The sequence below is a fragment of the Phytophthora sojae genome (assembly GCF_000149755.1).
Source record: "Phytophthora sojae unplaced genomic scaffold PHYSOscaffold_4, whole genome shotgun sequence".
Taxonomy (NCBI): Eukaryota; Oomycota; class Peronosporomycetes; order Peronosporales; family Peronosporaceae; genus Phytophthora; species Phytophthora sojae.
This window is the reverse complement of record NW_009258118.1, coordinates 901,028-921,605: the sequence shown is the minus strand read 5'-3', so window position 1 is coordinate 921,605 and position 20,578 is coordinate 901,028. Positions and strand designations below refer to the sequence as shown.

At 56.8% G+C, this 20,578-nt stretch overlaps 8 protein-coding genes across 8 annotated transcripts; 3 read left to right on the top strand and 5 right to left on the bottom strand.

Moving 5' to 3' along the window:
• Positions 1 to 215: 215 nt before the first annotated feature.
• Positions 216 to 4,535, bottom strand: PHYSODRAFT_300088 (hypothetical protein; the record flags this gene model as incomplete). Its single annotated transcript, XM_009527502.1, has 7 exons — positions 216 to 568; positions 959 to 1,026; positions 1,376 to 1,600; positions 1,652 to 1,847; positions 1,918 to 2,174; positions 2,241 to 3,871; positions 3,945 to 4,535. The coding sequence occupies 7 exons, from the start codon at positions 4,533 to 4,535 to the stop codon at positions 216 to 218; spliced, it is 3,321 nt and encodes a 1,106-aa protein (XP_009525797.1).
• Positions 4,536 to 4,706: 171 nt separating this feature from the next.
• On the bottom strand, positions 4,707 to 5,905 carry PHYSODRAFT_499795 (hypothetical protein; the record flags this gene model as incomplete). Its single annotated transcript, XM_009527501.1, has 6 exons — positions 4,707 to 4,892; positions 4,941 to 5,114; positions 5,179 to 5,208; positions 5,284 to 5,410; positions 5,474 to 5,607; positions 5,687 to 5,905. The coding sequence occupies 6 exons, from the start codon at positions 5,903 to 5,905 to the stop codon at positions 4,707 to 4,709; spliced, it is 870 nt and encodes a 289-aa protein (XP_009525796.1).
• Positions 5,906 to 7,138: 1,233 nt separating this feature from the next.
• On the bottom strand, positions 7,139 to 7,723 carry PHYSODRAFT_382739 (hypothetical protein; the record flags this gene model as incomplete). The annotated part of the gene is made up of 1 exon (XM_009527500.1): positions 7,139 to 7,723. A coding segment is annotated over one exon (585 nt), but the record flags the coding sequence as incomplete, so codon positions are not given.
• An 823-nt stretch (positions 7,724 to 8,546) lies between these two features.
• On the bottom strand, positions 8,547 to 10,456 carry PHYSODRAFT_330788 (hypothetical protein; the record flags this gene model as incomplete). Its single annotated transcript, XM_009527499.1, has 3 exons — positions 8,547 to 9,077; positions 9,222 to 10,231; positions 10,333 to 10,456. The coding sequence occupies 3 exons, from the start codon at positions 10,454 to 10,456 to the stop codon at positions 8,547 to 8,549; spliced, it is 1,665 nt and encodes a 554-aa protein (XP_009525794.1).
• Positions 10,457 to 10,637: 181 nt separating this feature from the next.
• Positions 10,638 to 11,681, top strand: PHYSODRAFT_498045 (hypothetical protein; the record flags this gene model as incomplete). Its single annotated transcript, XM_009527498.1, has 5 exons — positions 10,638 to 10,785; positions 10,886 to 11,097; positions 11,181 to 11,260; positions 11,335 to 11,527; positions 11,589 to 11,681. 5 exons carry the CDS (start codon positions 10,638 to 10,640, stop codon positions 11,679 to 11,681), a joined length of 726 nt encoding a protein of 241 aa, XP_009525793.1.
• Positions 11,682 to 14,117: 2,436 nt separating this feature from the next.
• Positions 14,118 to 15,491, top strand: PHYSODRAFT_247908 (hypothetical protein; the record flags this gene model as incomplete). The annotated part of the gene is made up of 1 exon (XM_009527497.1): positions 14,118 to 15,491. The coding sequence occupies one exon, from the start codon at positions 14,118 to 14,120 to the stop codon at positions 15,489 to 15,491; it is 1,374 nt and encodes a 457-aa protein (XP_009525792.1).
• A 735-nt stretch (positions 15,492 to 16,226) lies between these two features.
• Positions 16,227 to 16,956, bottom strand: PHYSODRAFT_443919 (hypothetical protein; the record flags this gene model as incomplete). Its single annotated transcript, XM_009527496.1, has 3 exons — positions 16,227 to 16,349; positions 16,430 to 16,474; positions 16,555 to 16,956. Coding segments are annotated over 3 exons (570 nt in total), but the record flags the coding sequence as incomplete, so codon positions are not given.
• A 229-nt stretch (positions 16,957 to 17,185) lies between these two features.
• Positions 17,186 to 19,509, top strand: PHYSODRAFT_351042 (hypothetical protein; the record flags this gene model as incomplete). Its single annotated transcript, XM_009527495.1, has 2 exons — positions 17,186 to 19,000; positions 19,220 to 19,509. The coding sequence occupies 2 exons, from the start codon at positions 17,186 to 17,188 to the stop codon at positions 19,457 to 19,459; spliced, it is 2,055 nt and encodes a 684-aa protein (XP_009525790.1). The 3' UTR covers positions 19,460 to 19,509.
• Positions 19,510 to 20,578: the final 1,069 nt, after the last annotated feature.

The following is a 20,578-nucleotide window of genomic DNA, read 5'->3' as shown; positions in this document are numbered from 1 at the left end:
CGACATCGTCCTGCCTTTTTGAGAACATTGTTACGGATCGCCTGCTGATAGAGGGCTTCCCCACATACACTGCTTCTTGCTTGGCACTCTCAGCATCTCGCATTCGACTCAGCTTGCTTTCCTTTTCATGATTCCACGCCATGAGGTGTGAGACGCTTCGCGGAATGGACTTTGATTTCTGCAGGAAGCGTAGGCCACAGACAAATGTCAATACTTTAGTACGCAGTAGTAAGAGTGCTAAGAAAATAATTGTCGTTCTGCACCTGGTTGATTCGCGGCATCGGTACGATCGCCGGGTCCTCTTCAACGGCAATAGACTGGCGAATCCTCTCCTTCTTCTGCTGATTCTTTATCAAAAACTTCTTCATGCGCGTTTGAAAGTCTGGTTCGAAGGTCGCACTTCTCCTGAGAAGCTCTTCCGACGTCTTGTTCATGTGTTTCTTCGAGAAGTACTTCTCCTGACGCGGGGTGTCTTCTTCCACATAGTCTTCGTCGCTCGCGAACTCTTCAGTGTCGACGCGGTCCAGATCGTTCACTGCGTCTTCCGGGCCCAGGCTCCACTCGCAACCTGGAAAGCAAGTGTTGTGACGCTGGTGTGGTCGGGGTGACCGAATCGGCAATGGTGCTATCGGAGCCGCTTGCTCTTCCTCGAGGGAGTAAGCTGAGCATCCAGCACTCGAACTTGCCTCGGACCTGGGTACCCCCATCAGCTCCAGTAGCCGGTCATTCCGAATCACTCCCTCGCCTGGTGCCGGCAACGCAGGCTCGAACATGTTCTCTTGGTCTGCAAGCAGCATTCCCTGCACGAGCCAAAAAAACAAAGATCAGAACGTAGCCCAATGCATTTTAGCTCTACAGTTCAGTCCACCGAACCTGCAGGAACTGCTTGAGCGCGAGCACTTGGTCGCCTGCTCCTGCTCAAATCCACGCCACACCATGTACCATGAGCCCACCATACCTAAGTACGCGCCAGATACACAGCCCTCACCTTGGTCTCGCTCCTCCATCGCCATCGCCAGCGCTGTACTGCACGATGCTACAGAAGTTGAAGTTACGACCGACTAAAAATAACGGCTCCAAAAATAGCCGACCAATCAGGAGCCGCCCGATGTTCAGTGTCCATCACGATCGCCCGACGCTAGAAGATACCCAGGCGAAGATGGCCAACGTGAGCTGGGAGCGCTTCGAGGAGCAGACCAAGCTGGCGTTCGTGGGGGACCCGCTGCGCTCGCGCTTCTTCCTCAAGACGCGCGAGACGGCCAACAAGAGCGTGAAGGTGGTGGCGCGGGTGGCGCATCAGTCGGCCAAGCCCGCGCCCGCGTCGCCTCAGGGCCGTGAGGAGACTGTCAAATACGCCACCGCAGACGCGTCCAACCTGTTCCGGCTCACGAGGCTGCTGCGCTTTGTGATGCAGGAGGTGCTGGGGCCCATGAAGGCGCTGCTGGCATCGACTACGTCGCAACCGCAGCCGGCCGAGGCTTCGGCGGCAGCTGCTGATCCGGCGGACAAGAAGAAGAAATCCAAGAAGAAGAAGAAAGCGGCCAAGAAGTGAAGAGACGGCGTAGGAATTTGTGCATTCTTGCATTGCGTTGCACATGCACTACATGGCAGTCCAGTCAGTTAGCCCTCTCATAATAAATCGCGAACGTACACGGCTGTCTTGATGCCGCACGTGTAGCCTTCGTTGAACTTGTAGCGCACCATGGAGTGCGCGTGGGCGTCGTCGGTGCGCTGCTGCTTGAACTTGGCGTTCAGCTCCTCGTCGCGCTTTCGCTTGGCCTCACGGTGCGCGAACGCGAACGGATTGCGCTTGCGGAGCGCCTCGTCCTTCTTCTCCAGCTCCGCCTCTGTTAGTCATGGAACAAAACTGTGAGTGAGTATGGTCGTCTAAGACCACACCTCCACAAGTAAACGTACCGCTGAGCTCCGGGCGAACGTAGGAAACCTTCGCAGCCTTCTCTTCGATAGTCGCTTCGGCTACTTTCTCGGTAGTCACTGGTTGCTTCTTGTTGTCGTTGCTGCTCGGCTTTGATGACGAATCCGAGTTTTCACTCCGACGCATCTGCTCCAGCTCCACCTCGCGAGCGATCATCTTTCGTACAGTTAACGGAAGCATGGATTGATACACTGCCCCATCGTCGTTTCCGCGGAACTCCACGAGTTCGTTTAGCGCCCTGTAAAGGTAAAACAAAATGAGAATTGTACACAGAATCCGATAGCGCCAATGAATGGATACGTACGGCTCGAGCGAGTAGTCTTCACTGCCGTCGGGCAAGTACTTGTGGCGGAACGATAGTCCCAGCGACGCCATGAGCTCAATGAGGCGCTGAATCATCACCTTCTCCTCCTTCGTCTGCAGTGACGGATTAATGCGACGAATGTTGGGCGATAAACTCGCGACAAGCCAGGGCACTACGTCCACGACAAGCACGTTGGTGCTCATACGCAGAATTGGTTGCAGCTGTGCGCCCTCCGCCAATGCCACAAGGATGTTTTCAGAGCGATCACGTTTCTTTTGCAACTCGAACTGCGCGCGAGGGTACTCCACACGACGCCTTGAGCTCGTGCAACAAGCTGCGTGCGTGGCGATGGCAGCAAACGGGATGTACGCCTGGAAGACGAACTGTTGTTCCGAGCGAGCACGATTCTCGTACTCATCTGCAAGTCCGAGCCACTCGAACACGTCGCAAATCTTGTTCATGGTCGGGTCGTTGAAGATCATCTTCGGTACGTTCTCGTCCAAGCCGTTGATCAACAGAGGGAAGTTCCCCAGTGACACAACGGCCTCCTCGATTTTCTCGGTCGCAGGACGCTCGCCCTTGGCTGACTTTGACCGCGCCTCGAAGAATACGAGATCCATAGCCTCAAACATGCCGTGGACGTGATCCTTTTGAGCAACGAGACCAGTCGTCAGCGTCACGATCGCTGACTTGTCCTTCACCGCACGCCGTGACTGAGTACTCTGGAACTGCAGCGTGTTCAAACAGTATCGAATGTCATTGTCAGCACTGGAGCACAAAGCTGCTAGCGCACCGGTTGACGCCTTGATGCCTTCATGACGACAAATGTACTTCAAACGGGTCACGAGGCGCTGCGAGTGTGGCGTGTCCAGCGTGAAGATCTTCGCCATCTGACGTAGCGGGCGCAACACGGAGGCGTACAGGTCATTGCAGATACAAATGAGTGGCCTAGTCAGCGGGTGGCGGTTCTTAGCGGTAGTTTTAGCTCCTGTCTTCTTCCTTTGCAGGGGCGCGTTGGCGATCTCAAGAATGACCTCAATTGCCGATTTCCCGTCCGACCCGTTCATCGCGCCATCAATTTCATCAAGAATGATGCAGTTCGGCTTCCGTTCTCCCCAAATGGACTGCATCTCCATGGCGCTAATGAGCTTGTTGCGCAGTACCGATGCGGTGCGGTCGTCGCTCGCATTAACCTCGATAGGGTTGTAGCCCGCGTGCCGCGCAACGATATTAGCCAACGTGGTTTTACCTGCTCCAGGAGGGCCACACAGCAAGATAATCTTGTTGAATGGTCGCTTGTCCTCGTCTTCTTCGGACTCTGCGCGACCACTGCCTTGATTCTTCGCTGCCCAGGAGAACTTATTGCCGAAGCTATTGGGCTTCGCAGGAGACACGGGGAGTGTACCATTAGGTCGCAGCTTCTTCGGGAACACAAACCTGTCCCATGATTTAATCCACGTGAGGACTTCACGGTTGGTCCGTTCGTCACTCAGAAGATCCAGGAAGCTCTGCGGTTTGTACTTATCCAGCCAGAGCACTGCGTTCGCTGCTTGTGACGAATCGTTGCTGTCCGAACCAAGTTCCTGGAGCAAAGCCTCGTCCTCCTTCGCAGCAGCCTCCTCGATCTCCATCTGAATCAAGCAAAAACACGTAGATACGGCATTAGAGGCAGCAACCCCAATCGAAGTTGCCGCGACAACCTACCCGCTCAACAGCCTCCATCAACTCCTTAATGGGGACAAGTGACGACGCTGAGCTGCGCACAGAATTGGACGTGACATGCTTGGAGCTCGGTCGTTTCTTGCGCAGAAACATCCTCTTGCCCTCGTTCAGCACCACGGGCAGCGAGCCCACGTCAATGGGCGGTCGACTGTACAGAAATCCGGTTGTGCTATTGTCCACATCAGCTGCACTAGACTGCTTGCTCTTGCGCGCAAAGGGCTCAGCTCTGGGCTCGGCGCTGTCCATGGCTGCGTCCTCATCTCCGTCCTCGCCCAGCAGCGTCGCGCAGCGAGCCAGCACTTGGTCCAATCGGCTCTGCGCCATCTCCAAACCGCCATCGCCCCTCTCCGCTGCTGCAGCATTGTTACTGCTCACAGGCGGCTGAGTGGCTGGAGCTTGAGCTGGGGCTGGAGCAGGCGGCTGCAGCTGGCTCTCCCCCGCCTGCCGTTGCTCGAAGGCCTCCACAGCACGCATCTCCTCCTCCGCAGCCTCCATCTCGTGCGCGTGCATGGCTTCCCACTCGTCCATCTCGTCGAACTCCTGCTCGTACGCATAGATGTCGGCGTCCGTCATGGTCGCCCGCCTGCCCGCCTATGGAGCTCCTCGCGCGCAATGACGTTGTGAAAGAGCGCGAACGATTGTGATTGGTCCATATCATGTGGTTATTTCAGTACACTACTGGTACATGTAGTTGAAGTGGCTAGGACGCTGCCAATTTCTTCTGCTCATAAATACTGTTGTCTGCTAGCCTATTAGAGCTGGCCGCTCCGTCATCTCTGGGGGTGGTGACTGCCTCCGCTCCAGCGTGCGCGCGAGGTCGTTGAACTCGTCCATAGTTGTCTGGAGCTCGTTCTCGCACGCTGCCAAAATCTCCGACCGTCGGCGCTGCACCTCGCTGGTGACGGTCAGTGTGTCCAAGCGTGCGAGCCCCTGCTCCATTAGCATGTCGCCCAAAAGTGCCTCCGTCTGGTTCAACACCTCGATGCTTTTGGAGACGGTGTAGGGCACTGCCACGGGGTCGTGCAGATCGAAGGACCGGGCGTACAGATCGTTGGACAGCTCCTCCGCGACCTGCTGCAGCTTGAGCATGTGCGCTTCGTACACTTTATCTCGTCGCTCGAGCTCAGCAATGTGCTCGTTTGCGCGCAGAAGCTGCAGTGATGCCGTTGATTAGTTCTCACTACAGTCGAAGAAAACTCCTCCAAAAGCACCGTACCTGTTGAGTCAGCTTCTCGTTGGCGTAGTGCTAAAGCATCAAAAACAACTTCTGTCAGCCTGTGATCAACGTATATGCACACAGCCTTCAAAATAGTAGCCGTACCATAGCAGCTAGCCTGCTCTTTGTCAGTAGACGCTCGTTTAGCGCAACTGGGAGCCCTGTAGATCGCGTGAGCATTCGCTCTCGCTTCCACCGACGTTGACGGACACGGGCACTCATCGTTTGCTCGCTGCAGACGCCATATATTGTGAGGCCCAGGAACCATGAGGTTTTAGCAATGCATGATGCCTACCTGCGATGCAGTTGACAGGCGTCTCGCAGTTGCTCCCACGAGTCTGCATACACCCACCCGCTCTCGTCCGTGTGGGCGTGGATATCGCATTGCCAATCGGACACCCACTCCCAGTTCGACGACGGCAGCTGCACCTAAGGATGCACGGTGCATTGCACCAGAAGTCAGTCTTCAGCTCCGCAGCACACGCTTCAAGCACTTTACTGTAGACACCTCGCTGAACCGCGCTTCCTCGCCGTCGGCTCGACACAGCACAGGCAGCTCCGCCCTGGACAGGCGCATGGCGGAGACCCTCGGCGTCAGGTTCTGGTTCTCGAACAGCTCCTCCTCCACGCGATGCAGGTCTGGGACGTTCTTACGGTTGTGGCAGAAGCAGCTAGCGCCTCTAGCAGCCGCGAGTTGGTCCTGATACCGCTGCAATAGCTCCTCCATGGCGTGCAACTCGCTGGGAGTGACAACAAGCACACGGAATTAGCCACGACTCTCCCGCTAATTATCACCTAAATTGCACCTCTACCCACCTGCGTAGCTGCTCGCACTCGTCCTCCAACTGCCTTTCCCTCTTGCTCATTGTGCGTCGGCGGCGCGGAGACCAGCAGGATCCCTGAGTCTGGACTGGGGCTTCCTTCCAGCGCTGCAAGCATTCCTATCCGCTTTGACTTGAAGTGAATATGGACCAATCCTGTGTGAGAACGCTTCTTATTCGCTGAAACTGAACTTCTGCGTAATTACGCCTTTTTACGAGGGCTTTTGACCGCAACAATACCATCACCAACCGATTCCCCAAGCGGCGCGAGGGACCAATACAGAGCCATTCGGAAACTTGCCAGGGTCGACCGCAGTCGAGAACAGGAAACGCAGCGCGGAGGAGTGGGTCCTTACTTACCAGGGGTTCTCAAGTGATTACACAATCAGATGACGAGTCTGAGGATGACGAGCGTCTTATTGCATTGCGTTCTGCCGTGCTCCGAGACGTCTCTGACTCCCGATGTGAAGAACATTCGAGGCATTTGTATGATGAGACCGATCCATTGCATATTGTGTGTATTTGTGTGGATGAGTGAATTGAGCGCCCAGTCGATGATGTATGAAAAATATTTGCTACTCTCGATATACCTTTGGGTATTGTGACGACATTTATTTATCACCAAGATCACTGAGACGGCCTCAACTGACTGTGTACTTTAATTCTACTGAAAGGCAGTGACGAATGCTATAGGGACATCTGAGACGCAGTGGGGATGTAGTGTCCTCATCGCCTGAAGATAGTATATAGTGGAATCTCATTACCTGAGCCTTTCAACCATCATCTAATGTGTGTTGGTAGCTGGAACCAAAGTCGTCAAATTCTCGCCGCTCCTCCCATGGGCGTGCGAAGCCAAATCTTTGGGACACCAATTCACGCAGAGACGCTGTCGGCCTGCGGATCCTTCTCTTGAGGAAGAGGGCGGCAGCAGAAATGTTGTCGAGCAGACCCAAGTCCCTGTGTGAACATACCAAACAGCTTTCATACTTTGCATTTTGCTCACTCTAGATCAATCTTAGCTGCTGTCTGAAACATGCTAGCCGCTTGAAACTTGAACACCTACCAAAACAAAAAGGAAACAGAATGTTAGATTTAGCACACGACAACGTGACGGTAGGAAATGCTCCGGCGTTCGTTACCTCGTTCCCGATACTTGTCCAATGCGGCCGCAGCTCTCGTGCGAATAGCTCTGCTTTCATGGCGGAAGTCGGGATGATATCCTCTTTGAAGAAGCACTCCGGCGGAGGTTTCCACGAGTGACGGAGCGGGATACCGAGTACGATTCGTGTCTGTTCACCTAGTCGTTGATGAAGTCGCCGCTCGTGCTCTGGGTCTTTTGCGCGATAGGCAACGACCAACGTCTCGACAGGAAGGCGATGGCTTGAGTCCAACGGAGTGACGAGTTCGCCACTCTTGCTCAGCTTCAGCCAGTACCAGCTCCCATGATACGTGAAGCCCCACGCAGGCAGCGCTTGCTCACGAAGATATGCCATGTAGCGCGGCCGGTTCGTGACCCACACCGCTAGAATGCACTCGCCCGGATCTGCAAGGCGAGGGATATCAATCTTGAGCAGCTCCGTGTGGTCGAACATGTCGTAGCGCTTCGCACGGGAGACGCTCTTGTTTTGCCAGGGCGGATCCATCACAATGAGCTTGTGCCTTCCGAGCGGCAGCCGGTGGATCTCGCGAACATCTCGCTGGGCGAAACACGACCCGGCCGGCAGTAAAACCTTGGCACCACTCACAGCAGAGACTCGAAGTTGATCCGTGTCGTTATAGTGCAGATTGCCGTCGTCGAGAGCGTCTGTATGCGGCAGTGCGGGCAACGAATCCAGCACCCCCTGGATGCCGTCACTGTGGTCTTGGAACGATGGGAGAAAATCTCGGAGTACGAATCGCGGGCCTCCAAAACGCTCAAACGCTTTTTGCAGCGCATTGAGGACTTGCTCACTTAGTGGCACGAACTTGCCCTGTGCTGTGAGCTCCCCAAGTCGCTCCGATCTCCGTCGAGCCGCGGTCTCGCGCTTGCGGTGTCGACGCGCTGCAGCTGCTGACAGCGCCCCCGGAGCATGGGCGATGGGCGGTCGAATGAATGCGGTGACTGGAATTTGTAGTGAGTCCTCTCGCAAGCACAGGTGCCCCATGTAGTAGCCGTTCACGAGCGCGGCATGGTTGACTCTCGACACCTGGGGCTCCATCGACGTGGTGCCAATGAAATTTGTGATGTGCCGCACACAACTTCAACTTGATGAGCAAAATCATACAGGAAGTGTTGGCATCCCTAGACCATTCAGGAGCGGGGGTTAACATTATTGAGCTGTCTTTTCATTGCTCAACGCTGAAATCCCTGCAGTGGATTCGTGCTTCGCGCGAGTAAAGCGAAAGGTGTGCCGTTGTCGAAGTTTCGACCTGTACTTAATAAGCTTTGGTATTGCACCGTGTTTCGCATTGTTGAGCAATAGAAAATCAAACAACACATTGATTCGGGTAACATCACCCGAATCAATGTGCAAGACCAGCTTAGTGCAAGACCAGCCAGTCGTGGATTTAGTTGACGGAGAAGCGCGGGATGGCCGCGTATCCCTGACGACGACGCCACGTCGCGACGAGCATGGCAGTGCCGACTGCCGCGATCACGACCATCATGCCCGGCAGCAGTGCGTTCGAAGTGGGTCTCGTTGCAGCAATTACCGAGGATTCCTGTCTCATCGCAGCTCGCGTGACAATGGCAGCAACCGCATCGATCTCGGTCAATTCGTCCAGACAGCCCGTAGACGCCAGCTTGCTGAACCACTTGGCGGACGGACGCGCGATACGCTGCAAGTCCGTCGGCTTGGGTTTGTAGCCCTCCACGGATCCGGTTTGCGCGGTAAAGTTGACGTAGTAGAGCCCGAAACGAGGGCCGTATGACCCCCACTCGTAGTTGTCCAAGAAACTCCAGGCAGTGTAGCCGATGATAGGGATCTTCTCCTCCACCACGGCCTTGTCGACTTGCTCAATGTACGACTGGAAGAACCACAGCTGGTCCAAGTTCTCCACCTCGTCATTGCCGCACCAGCCGTTCTCCGTCAGCAAGATCTACGCCGAGGGGTCCTTGGCGTCCATCCACTTGATCGTGTCCAAGTACCCGGGAGGGTAGGCCGTGTACGACTTGCAGTAGTTGTTGCCTTGGCTGTCCTGCAGTCCTGGACGGGAGCCTAGAACGATATGCGTGTCGTCGACACCCTTGTCCTGCCCGAAGCCGACGTGGAGTGAAGAGCACGGCGTATTGGACACCTCCGAGTCGCAGGAAGTGACGGAACGCGCGTAGTAATGATTGAGCATTAGCGCGCCATATGAGCCCTTGACCAAAGCGGTCTGCTCGGCAGTGAAGGGAGGCAAGCGCTCACCGACTCGCTCGCGCATGACGGGCGGGTAGTCGCCGGAGGTGAGGAGCAGAAGCCACCAGCCGAACTCGAAGTTCATCGCGCGCTCCGCAGCTTCTGCATCCTCAATGTTGTTCTCCCGAAGAGGATAGAACTGATTGGCATTGAGTACGATGCCGATGCGCGCTTTAGGCTGAACGACACCACTCGACTTGAGCTCTTTGAACCGTTGCACGGAGTACGCGTGCGAGAGCAGCACATTGTGCGCCACCTCGTAGACCAGCGTGGGCGAGTCGTGGAATCCCGGCGGGTGCAGCCCCGTGTTGTAGCCGTACACGGCGAAGGACAGAGGCTCGTTGAAGGTGGTCCAGAAGTCGACCTTGTCGCCAAATTCGTTGTACAGCAGCGTCGAGTACTCCACGAAGTGATCGATGATCTCCGGGTTGAGCCATCCCTGCGGGGTGAGCTCGTTGTGCAGCTCCGTGGGCAGGTCCCAGTGGTAAATGGTAAGAATCGGAGAGATGCCGCTCCCGACCAACTTGTCTAGCAAAGCGTGGTAGAAGACCAGACCCGGGGCGTTGGGGCGCATGCGCCGCGTTTCCGGGTCCCAGTTCATCACGCGCGACCACGAGACGGAGAAGCGGAAGGACTGGAGCCCCGTCTCCACCATGAGCTTGATGTCGTCCGCATAGCGGTGGTAGAAGTCGTCGGCGACGTTGGCGCACTCGAAGCCAGGCTGTTCACGGCAAAAGTCGTCCCAGATGCTCGGCGTGCGGCCGTCCTCGTTCCACGCGCCCTCGACCTGGTACGACGCGGTGGCAGACCCGAAGAGGAAATTGTCAGGGAAGCAGCGAGGCCCGGCGGCCGCTGCAGGGGAAGAGAGCAGGGTGGCGGTTGTCGCCGCCGCGAGTCCGAGGAGGTGCAGTAGTCACATCACTTGCGCTGTGAGTCCGAGGCGGCAACTTCACGAATGAGGCAGGAGCGGATTCGCAAGATCTCGACGAAAGCGTTGGCGCCGATCACGAGGCTCGTGACGCGAGCACAGCAGCTGATTCCTGCAGGTTGAAGAAGCACGATGAGTGTAAGGTTCATCCAAGCGGCCTTGATCACCTGTCGGTGAGCGACTGCTTGAACACGCAAAGAGGCAGCGGGCCATGCCAAACCCAACTGTCGTGCTGGCACCAAGATTTGAGATTGTACTTAAGTAAGAGGTTTTTGACATTGTTAAACATACTATACTAAGTATCAAAAAGTATACACTTGTATACTTTTGATGGCCGGGACCACGCTGCTCGCCGTGTATCAGGGGCTATGGAGGGCGTCCATGCCACTCGTGACCTGGTACGTCCGTCGGAAGGACTTAAGACGGCTGGTGCCAGCGGCCATCACCGCCGAGCGCTTCGGTCGTAGCGCACCACCAGGTAGAACGGCTTCAAGTGTCGTGTCTCGCCGTAGCTTTCCCCGCTTAACGCATTTTTCGCCTCTCTTGATGTCTCAAAGCCCACTGGCAGAACAGCGGAGTTGATACAAGGACCGACTGCTTCACGCTGTGGATCCACGGTGCCTCTGTGGGGGAGTGTCTGTCGGCTTTGCCGCTCGTGGAATTGGCGCTGGGCCACAAACTGGACCAAGCAGTAGCCGCGTCGACTGGTGACGAGAAGAGGAGAGTTCGGGTGGTGCTGTCGACAACTACCACGGCAGCTCGCCAACTGCTCTCCGAACGGTTGAAAGAGGTCAGCTGCAGTTGATGGGGTTGCTTATAGCAGCGGCTTCGGTCCTTGACCTTTGTGTGCTGCATTGGCTGGTATATCGCTAGAACAAGGGCGCGGTGTGTGTCTTGGCACCGCTGGACCACCCGCGGTGCGTGGAGCGCTTCTACGACGCGTGGCAACCAGAGTACGACGTCTCCCTGCTGATTGTGCTCCTTTATTTCTTCAAGTGCTCGTTGTACTGATGCTGCGGGCGTGCAGTGCAGGGATCTGGATCGAATCAGAGCTTTGGCCGACGCTCATCATGGAAGCAAAGCGACGAGGGGTCCGCATTGGCCTGATCAACGGTCGAATGTCGCCGGAGTCATTCCGGTTGTGGCGGTTGCCGGGTCTGCTTGAGCTTTCAAAACGTGTGGTGGGATTGTTCTCTTTGGTACTTTGCCAAGACGAACAGGTGCGTCTAGCTGTCCGATCACTCTGCAGATCCGACACTCACCGACATCTTGCTTTTGTAGAACCGGCAGCGCTTCGAGTTTCTGGGAGCTCGGGACGCCCGCACAGCGTTGAATCTCAAATTTGGTATGAGGTCTCGGTCGCCTCCTAGCTAGCCAATGTTCACTCGCGACTCATGTTGTTGCTGTTGTTTACTGCTCGGACGCGAAGCCTCTCCGCATTTGATCAGCAACGAAACGGAGGTTTCGACTTGGTGGCGCGCAATTGGCTCGAGACCAGCGTGGGTAGCGGCTAGTACTCACGACGGCGAGGAGATGATGATGGCTGGAGTTCACGCAGCTCTCTCGAAGCGTCTAGACCACGACCAGCACCTCCTTACGGTCATTATTCCGCGGCATCCTACGCGGACACCTGCCATCGTGAAGCAGCTTCAGAACCAGGTATATCCTTGCGTATCCATGAGCTGTTAGAAACTTGAACCGGTCTAAGAAATGTTGATGTGGCCCTCTTAGTTCCCCGAGCTTTTGGTCGGTGTGCGCTCGCGCGATGGACTTCCCTCGAACTCGGTCGATCTTTTCTTTGTGGATACGATGGTAAGCAGATTGACGTGTTGGCTGCCGTAGCGTGAAGTACCGCCCCGATTCACGATCTCTTCGATGTGTGATATCCATTACAGGGCGAAACAAACTTGCTTTACGACGCGATTTCAACTGCAGTTATTGGAGGTAGGGACTCAAGAGCTTGAGCGGATTGCTTTGTGCTTGTGCCTTTAGCACTCATTGAATCTTCTCGCAGGAACTTTTGTGGAGCGAGGCGGTCACAACCCAATCGAGCCGTTGCGAGCGGGGTGCGTGTGCTGGTCAATAGCGAGTTTCAGCTTGCATTCCAAACCTAGTGGCTGACGGATGTGCTTGCAGGTGCCAGGTGCTAACGGGTCCTCACATGGAAAACTTCGCGGATATACTCCAGCAGCTCCGAAGCCAATCTCGAGTCTCGGAGTCTCTCAGATCGGTGGGCACTCCAGAAGAGCTCGTTGCAGTACTGCAGTTTCGATTCAAGGGTCTCGACGGCCGGTCTGTTGTTGATGCTACTTCAACTTCAGTGCTGTCGAACCCGAGCACCGATCGAAGAACCGAGCTTACTCGAGCAATGTCAGACCTCGCGGTGTCAACGTTGTCGTTGCACGAGTTGCGGTTAATTAGTTGGTTAGCAAATGACGACTACAGATGATCCCGAAACACGGCGTTCAGTAGCGACAGCGAGTAGTACGAATAACACGGCGGCAGGGTGAAAAAAGTATCGATTTCATAGCAACAGGTACGAGCTGGAGAAGGCGAGCCGAGGAAGTCGGGGGAGGGGAAACCAGCACATCGTAGCTGGGGTGGGAACAAAGTGTGCCGGATCGCGCGCACGTCCATTTTGCGGTTGCGCGGCTCGAATCGGTTCTCTGCCTTCGCTTTCTCGTGTCGCGGGTGCTTAGTACGGACGGTATCGGTCCGATCGTCCGTCCGCCTGAGCCTCCTTGAGTGCCCGAGCTGTCCTGACGGTAGCCACCGCCAGCTCTTTGAGCGGGACGACGGCTTCTTCCAGCTCGTCGCGCTCGCCTTCTTGGCGTTCGTGGAGCTCTTCTGCGAGGAAGTGTCGGCCAACCTCTGGATGCGAGACAACACCACTTGCTCCGAGTGTCTCGATATTCGGTCAGGCTTGAAGGCACAGCTCCACTGCGCTACCAGGTTCTGTTCTGATTGAAATTGCACCTGGTTTACTCGGATCAGCTTTTGTCTTGGCCTCAGCCTCAGAGCCAGAAGCGGCCTTCGCCTTGGACGACCTTGATGACTTGTTGAACGAGCTCGCGCCCAACGAGGGCGCCAACATGCAGGAGCAGTAGCTGCAGGTGGAGGCGAGCAACAATACGGAGAACAAACCGCCAGCCGCCTCCGCCGCGTACCTGGCCCCCGCTGCTAGAGGCGAGAAGAAGGACGGCAAGAAGAAGAAGAAGAAGAAGAAGAAGAAGAAGAAGAAGAAGAAGAAGGGCAAGAAAAACCCAATGCCGACGCCAAGAAGGACGACGAGAAGAAGCCCATGTCGGCGGCGGCTAATGGAGTGCCAAGCGGCCCTCAAGGTCGAGCAGGAGTGTCTACATCCTCCAGGAGGAGGATGCCAAGCGTCCCGTGGACATCGAGCGCGACATCGACGGAGACGAGGAACTCTTGCAGCTCGAGCAGAAGAAGGAGCAAGAGCGTTCACGCCAGCAGGGTTCATCGCTGCTGGTTGGTGTACTCCTGGTGCTGCTGCTGCGGCGACTGCTGATGCTGCGAGTCCAGGTCGTCCGGGTTGCCGGCCAGCGCGAGGATCTCGTCGTCGTCGTCGTCCTCTGCCACGATGCCGGCCGCGGACGGCGCCCCCGCCGCCTGCTGCGCGTCCACCGCCGGCTCCTCCTGCTCGTACACGTCGCCAACCCTCCGCTTCTTCGCGAATGTTGGGCGTCTGATGATGATGTCATTGGACAAAATAGATTGTCTTGCAACCGCTTTTCAGCCAATAACCGCCATGTTGAAGCGCGAGGAGCCACGGCAACACTAACGTTAGCCATGATGCCGCCGGACGGGCAGCAGGAGCTCGGGGCCGAGTGGCTCAGCGTCATCGAGCGCCAGCAGCAGGAGATCGAGCTACTGCGGCAGGAGCTGGAGGCAGCCGCAGCCTCGGGCCACGAGGGCGCTCTGTCGCCGCTGCGCTGCTCTGCGTCGAGACGCGGCAGCGACGCCAGCATCGCGAGCAGCGTGTCGTCGCTGGCCTTCTCCGTCCTGTCCACGAGGGACACCCTGCCCATGGACAGCAAGCGGTACGCTCAGATCTGCGAGAAGATGGAGCGCTTGCGAGCGGCGCTGGCCCGGAAAGACGCCAGGCTCCAGAAGGCGCGCGCGCAGTGCAGCGAGGGACAAAAGACGGCGGCGCGTCTCCGAGACGCCGTGGCGAATGCGCGGGCGGAGATGGAGACGCAGCGCGCGCTATTCACACAAAAGCTCGCTGTCTCGCAGGAGGCAGTGGACAATGCGGTCGAAAAGGCCGCGCAGGCTCTCATCCAGAACGACGGTGTGAAAGCGGAGTTGAGCCAGGGGAAAGAGCTTGAAGCCGAGCTGCAGGGGCAGATCCGTGTGCGCAGCAATGCGTTGCAAGCAGCTGAAGCTGCCAAAGAGGAGCTTCAGAAGGAGCTTAACCGAGCTCAACTGGAAGCGTCTCGACAGACAGCGGAAGTCCGAGCGCTTCAGAGCGAAAAGAACGCTCTGAAGAGCAAACTTGAGGCCATTCAGCAAGAGTTGACTGCGAAACGACAACACGATTCCGAGTGGAGCGAACTCGGCAAACAGAGACAGACACTGCAGCAGCGTGTCAATGAGCTAGAATCTACCGTCCAGCAGCAGACCGTGCAGTTGGAGCAACAAGCTGGAACAATTGAGCAGCAGAACCAGTACATCCAGCGCCTCGAAGAGGAGCAGGCTCTCGCACAGCGAGCTTCTGCCGTTGAGCGTGCTGAAGATCAAATGCATGCTCAGCACTTATTGAAGAACAACATTTCGCTGCAGTATCAGCTGCAGTGCGAGCAAGCAAGGAGTCACAAACTCGACGAACAGGTACGAGAATTGTCCGAGACGTCGCAGCTGCTCGCCGAAGACATGCTTCAGATGAAGCTCAAGCTCGCAGGACGAGATCAAATGCTACTGAAACGTGGTCAAAAGTATGCGGAGCTTGCTCATGCTTACCGTGTACTGAGCCGGCACGCCCAAGCGATAGAACTATCCGAGCGCGAGCTTGTTTCAGTGCTCATTCCGACCAAGAAGCGACTGGCACTTCTCCAAGACACGCTAACAAGGTTCTGCTTCGAGCTGGAGGGGATAAGCAAGCAAATGGTGGCGAGTCGCAGTCGGTTAGTGCACCTAGATCACCGATTGCTGATGAATTTGTGACTAACACCTTGGTTTATTCTGCTCTTTAGCGAAGTTTCACTAGGGCGAGCATTGCGAGAATATGGCAAACGCAATAGAGAGCTGCAAGCTGGAGTAGTTGCTGCCAGAAAACAGGTACGAGAGCTACCTGTAAATTGAAGCGAAACCCAGAGGAGCACAATCTGACTAACACTTTGCACGGATCAGCTTCAATCCGTGGTGAGCGCTTTCCGTAGCAGTGAGAAGCGAAAGGAGCAGGCGATGTCAGCGAACTGGAATCTCAAGCGTGACTTGGTGATCGAGCGCTGCCAACGCACGGAGTACGCTGCATCCTTTTGCTATGCTTGGTGTACCGATTCACTCACTTCTGCTTTGTTGACAATGATGCAGTCTGTTACAGCAATGCAACGAGCTGGAAAGCTGCTTGGATTCTTGCCAAAGCTCGGCGTTGGAGTCCCAAACGCGTGCAGAAGGCCTCGAGCATGACAACGGCGTATTACAACACGCCGTGACACAGCTCGTAGCGTACGCCCAGGAGCTGAGAAGTTCTCAGCAGTCACTGCAGCGCGAGCTAACCAAGTTAGAGATTACCGGCAAGCGGCAGCCTGCCGTGTACGGCTGAACGTGCATTTGCCGACGAAATGCAAGTAGAACCTTGTAGCAATACATACTGTGCTGCGGTCAGAGCTGAGTTCTGCGCGAAAAACTTTAACTTGAAGAAGAAAATCATTCACAGCAGCAGACGCTACGAATCTAGACGCTCTCCATGACGATGTTAGGCGGGTACGCGCTCCCTCCCTTCATCAGCCTGATCGAGTGCTGCAGGTTACGCAGCCGGTCGATCAGCCCCTTCATGACCAAGTTCCTCTCATAAACCTCCTGCTCACCACAACAGCACAAGAAGCATCAGAACCCATAGCCACCATAATTTCCACACACCGATAATAGCGTGTCCGCACCTTGCGCAGCTGATTCCTCCTTTGCACGAGCTTCGCCGTCGCGTCCTGTGGCACCACCACCAACAGCAACAGGTTACGTCAGGTCAGACCCTCCCACTCCACACAACATGCAACCCTTTTTGTACCTTGTCGTCCTGCTGCGGCTCCTGCTTCTTCTCCACCTCCTTCACGGCCTCCAGCAGCTCGGCGCTGATCTTGATGTACTGGGCTTTGAGCGCCGCAATCTTCGAGTACGTGTCTTGGATCTCCTCGGGCGAGTACGGGATCACGATGGGGTGGCCCTGGGCGCCGCCTGCGTGCGCGTGGCTGCCGGCAAATCCCGCAGCAAGCCCGTTGACGTCCGGCAGCGCCTCGTCCTGCGGCGCGTCGGCCTCAGCGGGAGAACGCGGCGGCGAGCTGGGCGCGTCGGCGGCGAACAGCTTGGAGCTCGGGCGCAGCGGCGGCTTCAGGTTCATGTGCTTGGTCTCGTCCAGCACGTGGTACGCGATGGATAGCAAGTGCGCCAGCATCTGCTGCCCATTCTTGGTCGCCTGGGCCCTCGGCGGCGCGGCGGCGGCGGTGGCGGTAGTGGCGGCCTGCTCGTCCATGCTGGGCTGGAAAATGTGTTGAGTTTATGATCACAATAAACTCATGTAAATGCATATCCTATCGTGGACGATAAACCTGACATCATGAATTATCTCATGTTGAAGTGATGGTCTTGTTGCCGTTGTTGCAACCGCCGCGCTGCTGATAAACTACCATCGCGCGGCCGCCATGACGATGGACTCGACGTCCGCGTCCTCATCCAAGGCGCACGCGGACCCGGCGACCGAGGCGAGCGACCGCGAGGCGCGCATGAACGTGCGGCGCCAGCGCATCGAGGCACGCAACGCGTCCAAGGATGACGCCTCGCGCAAGAAGCAGCTGCAGGTGGGCGAGTCGCAGCGCATGAGCCGCGGCCAGCAGCAGGTGGCCGACAGCCTCAACCAGCTGGACTGCCGCAAGCTCGCGGGCATCCGCCACGTCACGAGCGTGCGCGTGGAGGCGGACGACGCCGAGAACCGCCGCCGCGTCGAGGAGGAGGAGCGGCGCCACCGGCGCGTGCAGAAGCTCCAGCAGGAGGCCATCGACAGCGGCGCCAAGAACGCCGCCGTGGAGATGCGCTGGGCCGATCTCTTCGAGTTCAGCATGCCGCAGGAGCTGCACAACGAGCTGGAGCTGCAGAACCGGGCGTGCGCCGAGATCTTGGCGTCCAAGGACGCGGTGATCCGCGAGTTCCAGAACCAGCTCAAGGCCAAGGACGAAGAGTACGTGACGGCGCTCAAGGTTCAAGCGGAAGAGGTGGAGAAGCTCGTGGACCGGATGAGCCAGCAGTACCGCGAGATGCAGGACGAGTACGAGCTCGAGCTCGAGCAGATGGAAGACGCCTTCCTCAAGGAGCGAGACGAGCTCATCGCCAACAACAAGCTCGAGATCGACTCGCTGTTCGAGCGCAGGCGCGAGATGGAGATGGTCTACATGGAGACCAAGCAGACGCGCGACGAGCAGTATCTGCAGGAGATCGAGGAGCTACGAGTGCGCGATGCAGAGGACTACAACGAGCTCAAGATTAAGCTCGAGACCAACATCCAGACGCTCGAGCAGCAGCTTGAAGAGATGCGCGCCACGTACCAGCTCAACACAGAGAAGCTCGAATACAACTACCGAGTACTGACGGAGCGCGATATGGAGAACTCGGCGACGCTCAGTCAGCAGAAGCGGAAGTTGGCTCGACTGAAAGACGCGCTGGCCACTCTGATCGCCAAGTACAACCAGACTGACGCCCGAGATCGACACCAAAACGAGGAGCTCACGGAGGAATATCGGCGCCTCACGAAGCAGTACCGCGATCTGCAGAGGAAGTACGCGCACTTCGAATCCAGCGACAGCAACAAGTTCGACGAGGTGTGGCAGATGCACGAAGAAGACGCGATTCATAAGATCGAAAAGCTGCTGGACGCAGATCGCATCATCCACGAGCAGCAGCTTGGTCTCACGTGGCGGCCACCGGCGCAGTCCATCCGTAACTGGAGTCAGTCTGCAAAGGCTGGTGATGTGGCAGCTCTCCAGAAGCAGCTCGAGAACGGAGACGAGTCGTCGCCCGATTCCAACGAGAGCGACAAGGGCGGCAGCAGGCGAGACGACAATTTGAACGCCGACCAGGACGATTTCGACGACGAATCGGTCGAGGCCTACACGCCTCCAGTCAAGAAAATATCGGGCGCGAAGCTGAAGTACATGCTGAAGATGCTCGCGTCCGAGGCTGGGTTCCTGGTGAACGGCAGCGTGCAGCAAGCGCTGGAAAATTTACCGGATGACGAGGCGGAGCTTGTGAAGGCGGACATGATCATGCGCGCGCTCGGGATCGACAACGAGGAGGACATGGAGAAGCTCATGGGCTACTTCTTCGAGGATCCGCGACAGGAGGTTCCTGTTGGCGGCGACAACAACCGGGAGGGCAGTTCACCCGGCAAGGACGGGGCCAAGTCATCGTGGGGCCTTGTCGTCGGCCCGGAGGACGTCATCCGAGTCATCAAGCAGTTCGTTGAGGTCCGTCGCCGTGAACATTGCTGCTATCTGCTCTGCTCTGTGTTGAACTAATCGTTTGGGCTTGCGTACATTTACAGGAGACGAATGCGCAGAAGCGGGCTGCTCCTGTTGCTCGGATCCTGCACCGCTCAGTCAGCGGCGACACGGAGGGCGGCAAGAAGGCGACAAAAGGCACCAGCTCGGCTGCGCTCAAGGCCAGGGCCCGGAAGGGCGGAGAAGGAATACTGGACCAACATCGTCAAGGTGTTCCCGGCGCAGAAGATCCGCGTTATGGCCACGCTCGAGAAGGGGCTGACGCACTACAACACGGCGCTGCTGCGTCGCAAGGAGCTGATCGACGAGGTGACGGCCATGAAAACCCAGAACGCAGAGCTCAAGAACCTGCTCAAGCAGTACCTGGCCGCCCCCATCAACGAGGACCTCATCGTGCCGCCCACGCAGATGCAGCTCTACCAGTGACAGGCAGCGAAGTTGAAGTGCTACTTAGTCGAAATGGACTCACAATACCCTTTGCAGTGTAAAACGCAAAATCATTGTATACTTAATCAAAACCGAGACTTTGATACGCTACTCATTTTTCAGAACTCTTCCAACAACCATCATGGCCCGAGTCGGCTACGTCGCGCTCTTCTTCGTGAGCGCTGCGGCCGCAGGCCTGCTGCGCACCTTCGGCCAGAGTATACATCGTCCATCTGCTCTTGTATACCTGTTCGAGTGTGGCTGACACCTGCCCGCCTGCTCTGTTGCTGCAGACGTGCTGTCGAGGCTCGGCGTCTTCGACGAGTGCGACGACTCGGCGTACCCGAGCACATGCATGGGCAACCAGTTGGTCTACCGCATCAGCTTCAGCCTGGGCTGCTTCTTCACGCTCACGGCGCTGCTGAGCTGCGCCGTGGCCAGAGGCTGCGAGAGTGTCTGCTGCATGCTGCTGTTCCAGCTGCCGCTCTACGCTGGCATGGCGCTGGCGTCGCTTTTCATCCCCAATGGTAGGCCACCTCTGTGGGAGTAGAGCAGATGGAAGCACTGTACAGGGCTAATGTGTTGTGAGTGCGCGGGGGTAATAGATTTCTTCGATGGATACGTGGACATCGCGCGCGTGGCGTCGGCACTCTTCATCATCCTGCAGATCATCATCATCCTGGACTCGACGTGTAGGATCGAGTTGGCGGTGAAGTTACACTATATTACTACCTCCTGTTGCTGACCTGGTTGTGCTGGCTGTTGCAGACAGTCTGCGGGACTACATCTTGGACAAGATGGACGAGGCTGACCGCGACGACGATGCGCGCCATGCTCTGCTGGGCAGCAGCTTTGACTCGACGCAAGGCGACGGAACCAAGACCATGTGGTGAGCTCCGTGTAGAATGTCAACTCGACTCGCGCGCTGAGTCTCATCTAATATTTTGATTTGTTCCAATGTCCAGGGAGGGGGCGTACCTTGCGCTGGTGTTCGTCTGTATGGCGCTGTCAATCGCGGGACTCGCCCTCGTGTACTCGCGGTATGCCGAGTGTGAGCTGAACGTCATGTTCATCTCAATTACGCTGTTATCAGTCATCATCCTGACTGCGTTGAGCGGT